Source organism: Volvox carteri (genome assembly GCF_000143455.1).
Source record: "Volvox carteri f. nagariensis unplaced genomic scaffold VOLCAscaffold_117, whole genome shotgun sequence".
Taxonomy (NCBI): Eukaryota; Viridiplantae; Chlorophyta; class Chlorophyceae; order Chlamydomonadales; family Volvocaceae; genus Volvox; species Volvox carteri.
This window is the reverse complement of record NW_003307660.1, coordinates 203,601-209,452: the sequence shown is the minus strand read 5'-3', so window position 1 is coordinate 209,452 and position 5,852 is coordinate 203,601. Positions and strand designations below refer to the sequence as shown.

General features: G+C 63.4%; 1 protein-coding gene across 1 annotated transcript; it reads left to right on the top strand.

The window, feature by feature from the left end:
• Window positions 1-1,548: 1,548 nt before the first annotated feature.
• On the top strand, window positions 1,549-3,737 carry VOLCADRAFT_70259 (uncharacterized protein; the record flags this gene model as incomplete). The annotated part of the gene is made up of 5 exons (XM_002959003.1): window positions 1,549-1,667; window positions 2,201-2,300; window positions 2,851-2,957; window positions 3,140-3,212; window positions 3,546-3,737. Coding segments are annotated over 5 exons (591 nt in total), but the record flags the coding sequence as incomplete, so codon positions are not given.
• Between the last annotated feature and the right edge of the window lie 2,115 nt (window positions 3,738-5,852).

Here is a 5,852-nt window from a genome sequence, read left to right as displayed (position 1 = left end):
GGGTTCCCCGGCGCGGCAACTGGACCTGCACCTGAACGAGCTAAGCGAGCTGCTGGGGGCCGGGAACCGAGGAACCGCAACTGCACAGGAGCGGCACCAGGAGCAACAAGGGACGGCGAACGCGAACGTGGCGGCCGCAGCTGCCGCCCTCTCCAGTGGAAATGGGAACCTGGCGGGTACTGCACATTTGAACAACTCAACCACCGCACACACCGCCACTTCCGATGCTGGGCCCTCACCGGCTCTGATGCGGAAGGGTGGGTCAGCAGCAGCAGGTGGTGGTTGTCACGAGGGTGGGATGGGATGGAGCGGCTGGGTTGGGTGGCAGGCAGGTTGGTGGGGAAGACGCTGCCTTGTAGTGGCGGCTCCCGCCACCTGATGCCGCCAGCCAGGGGGTGCACCCGGGCCGGGTGGGATGTGGGTCCCTAAGGGGGCCATGTGGGGGGTGCGGTATGACCCTGGGAGGGCACTGTCCGGGGTCAGGGATTGCACCGTGTCGGAAGCGAAGAGAAGGTGAGGTGCGGTGTGGTGAGTATGTGCTGGAAAGTGAAGGGGAGGATGGCTGCCGGGGTCCTTGGTGCTGGTGCTGGGCAGAGCTCCGGTCACCTTTTATTAGGGTGTGTGTGTGTGTCGTAAACCGAAGGTAGGAATGATTACGTTAGAGCCATAAAGCAACACCGTGCATGTGTGTGCCGTTATGTGCTTTCCTGCTTAACGCAGAAACGACATGGTCGTCCATATCAGGCCTTTTGGAAGTCAAGATGTTGCTACAGGTTCGTACATTCGTCGTACGAGAGCTTTCTTCGGTCCTTGAAAGGCTTGCCAACTGAAGCTCCCCCTAAGCGAGTGTGACGTCAGGGGGTCAAAGGAATGCGATTATTCTCGAGGTCATGATCGTTCATTGCGCAAGCCAAGTTTTAAAGGAGCGGTGCTTCCCCCTGCTCTCAAAAAGCCGTCAGGTGCTCACTGGTGTATGCACTTACTCCGCTCTGTTTGGTTGCTGCTCATGACGTTGACAAGTGGGGCGTCAGAGATTCATTGATGCCCTTTTGCCTTGGGGTTTGGCAATCCATGGGTAGGCAATCCCGTACCTCATCTCACCTCTGCCTCCCTTGCCCTCCCCTTCCCCTCCCTTCCCCTTAACTTGCCTTCCTCCCTACTCCCTTCTCCCTCCTCGTGCGGTACTCCCCGTGTGGTACTCCCCGCTCTGTGCGCAGGAAGCGACTGTGCTGCCAACACTGCGACCCGACCTCTTCCAGGTCAGTGCGTGCAGACCTGGGCGCACCCGTGCAGCTGGCAGCAGCTGTGTATGTCCGTATGTCTCTTATGTCCGTACATGCCCCACGTGTCTCAAGGGGACGTCACAATAGGCGCCTGGGGTTGAGAAGGTGTTTGGATTGGGTTTGTAAGTGCCTAATCTGGCACCTGAACAGTCCCGCGGCTCCCTGAGGCCCCACCCTGGAGCCCGGGCAGGCGGCTTGCTGCTGTCTGTCCCTCACCAGCCCGCGTTGCCCTCCCGCCTTGTGTGCCCTGCTCCAACCGCTGCAGGGCATCCGGCAGCCGCCCAAGGCCCTGCTGCTGTTTGGACCTCCGGGAACTGGGAAGACGCTGCTGGCGCGTGCGGTAGCGACCGAGAGCCGAGCCACCTTCCTGCCGGTGACAGGCGAGTGGGTGTGGATGTGTGTTGGCGGGTGCTGCAACCCCGCCTGACCGCTTGCTCGTCAGGGCGTCACACGAGCCTCAGGCTGTTGGCGGTGCGGCTCAGCCGGGTGGCGGCCTGACGTCCTGCCGTGGCCTCTCTTAGAGGTGTAGTATTGCACAGTGAGCCCGAGAGGGAGCTCTAACCCCCTGGCCCCGGATACAGCTCCTCGAAGATCACCCCGATGGGCTTCAAGCGGGTTCAGTATCCGTGGGGAGATCTCTGCGTTGCTAGGGGGGACGTCTCCCGAGGGTGCAGCCTCTCCGCGGCATAACACTGCACGAAGGGGGTCCCGAGGGGCATCATGCTGTCGCGCCTCAGGTCTCCAGCACTGCGGGTAGGCCAGCGGTAGGCCAGCGGTGCTGCTGCTTATCCGCCACTTGGGGCTACCGCCCGCAGTGTATGGGCGACATTGCATGGGCGTGAACACCGTACCGCGCCGCGCCGGCACCATCTTAACCTCCCCCCCTCGACCCTGCATCGCATCCCTGCCACAGGCAGCAGTGTGTTGTCGATGTGGTACGGTCAGAGCGAGCAGAACGTCAAGGCGCTGTTTGAGAAGGCGAGGAAGAGGCAGCCCGCTATCATATTCATTGACGAGGTGGGGATGGAGGGAAGGAAAGGGAAGGGGACGAGGCGGGAAACCTCAGACTGGGTTGACCGGACCGGGTAATTGCACGCGATCCCCTGGGCAATGGGCCTCCCATGTCCACCTCGTCAGAATCCGCTCTATCCCGGCTTGTCTCCACGCCTTGTATTCCTCGGCACCTGTTTTTTCCTGTATTCCTTGTTGAAATTGGTTCCCTCCCTGGAGACCAACCCCCGCGATAACATCTTTTTTTCCTCTGTCCTTCTTCCCCGAGTCCGCGCCACCCGACCCCGCCCCTGGGCCCTCCCTCTCTCCCTCCCTCCTTCCCTCCCTGTCTCTTACGCTCGGGGGACCGGTTGACCAGTGGGGCTGCCGAGTACTGCGCTGCGTTACCCCTCCTCTCCCTTCCTCCACTACTCTCCTCTGACTCCCCGCCCCCCCCCGCTCCGCACAGGTCGACTCGCTGCTGGGTAAGCGCAGCTCCGGAGGCCCCCGGGACTCCACTCCGGACAAGCGGGTCACCAACGAGTTCCTGGCCTTCATTGACGGCATACAGACACAGCAGGCCCAGCAGGGGCCCGGTGGGGGAGGTGATGGTGGGGACAACCGCATTGTGGTCATTGCGGCCACCAACACCCCCTGGGACCTGGACGAGGCGGCTCTCAGCAGGTGGGGGGCCCGGGGGGCCCGGGTGCAGGGAGGGGGGTGCCCGTCCCCCGTGAGGAGTCTGTCAGCGGTGCGCTGGATGTCGGTTGGATGGCTGTTTAACCCCCGGGGGGGCCGTTTGAGTTATATATCTCTAGCGCTCTGCCCGCCCGCTCTCTCCTCCCCACCCCTGCTGTCGACCCCAGGTTCTCCCGGCGCATCTACGTGCCGCTCCCGGACCGGGGCACCCGGGAGGCGCTCATGAGGAAGGCTATGGAGGTGGGTGCAAGGGCTGGGAGAGAGCAGGGGGAGGGGGGAGGTATGGCTACTCCACTCCTCCGCCCCCTCTCTCTCTCTCCCCCTCCCCCCTGGAGTTGGTCCGGGTTGGGCCGCGGGTGCAGGTGGGGGTTGGTGGACGCGCGAGACCGGAAGTGGCGTCAAGAGGCCGTCGAGGGGCTTCCTGGGCCTGCTTGGGGGAGTTGCCTGCTTGTTGGGGGATATGACAGCAGCTCCAGCAGCTCCGGGCAAGGGCTGTCCGCTGTCAGGCAGCACCATGTCGCCCCCGGCCCCTCCATCTCCTGCCCTCCTCCTACTCCCCTCCCTCCCCCTCAGGGTATCGCTTGCGACGTGTCCGACTCGGCGTGGCAGCGGCTGGCTGAGCGGTGTGACAAGTACAGCGGGAGGGACCTGGTGCAGGTTTGCAGGTGCGGTGGGGCTGGTGGGGGCCCCTGGGGGGCGTTACTGCCTTGCTGTCAGTTACATACCAACGTAGGGCTTGTGGACGTTGGTGCACACGCACCTTGAGCCATTACAACACACGCACGTCGCTGCTCTGAAACTCCGCCCGCCTGTCTCTCGGGTCTCGGAGCAGCTTCACCATTCACAAGTGCTCCCCCGTACGTTGCTTCGCGTTCCGATTGGTGTTGGGCCTCTTTTGGTTTGCTCTCCCCCAGAGCCCATTAGTCTCTCCCAATAGTCACATCCACATGGATTGTGCATCCGCATGTCAGTGAGCAGCAGTCCGCGAATTCTTCGCCTCCCTTTAACATTTACATTTCCTAAATCACAATACAACATGCGGTTTGCATCACAACACGCCATATTTTACAACGCTGGGCCCCGACACCCCTCCTGCAGGGAGGCTGCCATGAGGCCGCTTCGTGAGCTCTGGGGCAGGTGCCTGCTGGAGGGCTCTCCGGCCCCCCACGACAGCGACAGCAGTGGACCCGCCGTACAGCAGCAGACCGCCGCCGCCCAGCAGCGCCTGGTGGAGCTGGTGGCCAACAGTCTGGCGGTCTCCGCAGCCAGCAAGGCGGGGGGGGGACCGACTATGACACCGACAGCGGCGGCCGGGAGGTCCCGCAGCGGCACTGGCGGCATTCCGACAGCGGCCGCGACTAGTAGTAGTAGTAGTCGGCCGGGGGGACCGCCGATGGCACCGCCGGCGGGCTGGCTGCACCGATTTGGCTTTAGGTGGGGCGGCTTTGGCGGCAACCGCTACGCACGCAGCAAGAAGCAGGTGCGTGTGTATTTGTGTCCGTGTATGTATGTATGTATGCATGTATGTATGCATGTATGTGTGCACAGAGAGTGAGTGCGCGAGATATTTGTCCTGGGAGCTTGGAAAAGGACTCTCGAGGGCTATGGGCTACACTAACAGCTAACGCTGCTTACTTTTACTGCTGCGCGTGTGTGTGCGGTGTATGTACGTGCGTGCGCATGAGCCCGCCGCTCCCATTTCCGTCCCTGCATGCGACTCCCGCCCAACTGTTTGTCCCCCCTCCTTTATTTGTCCTGTGGTTCCATTGATTCAGGCCCGCCGCGAGTTGGAGCGTTGGAAGCGGCGTCACGGCGCCACCTGGTGCAACGTGGACCTCATCATGGAGCAGGCGGAGGGGCTGCTGGAGAGCAGGAGCGGGAGCGAGAAGGGGAGGGGGGAGCAGCCGCAGGCGGACGGAAGGCCCGAGGGGAAGGCCGACGGTGAGGCGCCGGCGGAGGGCACCAACGCGGGAGAGCAGCACCAGCAGCAGCAGCAGCACCAGGGCCAGGGCCAGGGGGAGGGAGACGCGGATCCAGGACGGCAACAGCAGCAGCAGCAGCAGCAGGAGGGCGCCTCTGGAACGGATGCAGCACCACCGGCGACCTGCATCTCCGCGGAAGCCACAAAGGCCGAAGAGGCCGCGAGGAACGTGTGTGTCCGGGTGCAATTGCAGGTGTTGCGGGCGTCAGCGGTGGAGGAGGACGGCAGGGCGGGAAATTTGTCCTCTGGAGCGCCGGTACAGGTTCGGTTGCAAATCCAAGATGGGGCCTCGGCAACGGAAGGCGGCAATAAATCAGCAGCTGCAGAATGCGCTGTCGCGAACACGCCAGCGGCGGAGGCCGCATCTGCTACTGCTGCTTCAACGGCTGATGCCTCCGCGGCCCTCCGCCGCCTCAGCAGCAGCCGCGGTGTTACAGGGGGCACCCGGAGCAGTGCAGCTGGGAGCTGTGTCCCTGCCGGTGCACCTGGTCCAGCGGCCGCGACCACCCGCAGTAACGCGGCCGCTGCAGCCCGCGGCGCTGCGTCCTCGCGTGTGGGAGCTGAGGAAGGTGGTTCGGCGTTGAGCTTGGAGGGGCTGTTGGCGCTGCCCGCTACCCGGGTGCGGCCCGTCACCGCGGCGGACCTGGAGGCGGCCCTGCAGGTGGGAGGTGGGGGTGCAGGGTGGTGGGTGGTGGGCGAGTGCGCGTATTGCACCGTCTTGATGATGATGACGATGCTTGTAAGCACCGTAGTGGCCGTGTACGTCAAACGACAGGATGAGGGTCGGCTCAGTGGGTTATGGTACCCCATTGGGCGGGGACTGAGATTATTCCTATCTCTGCTCCTTCTGTTGCACGCATTTCTCATTCCGCCTCTCATTCCTGCCCGCCGCCAAACAC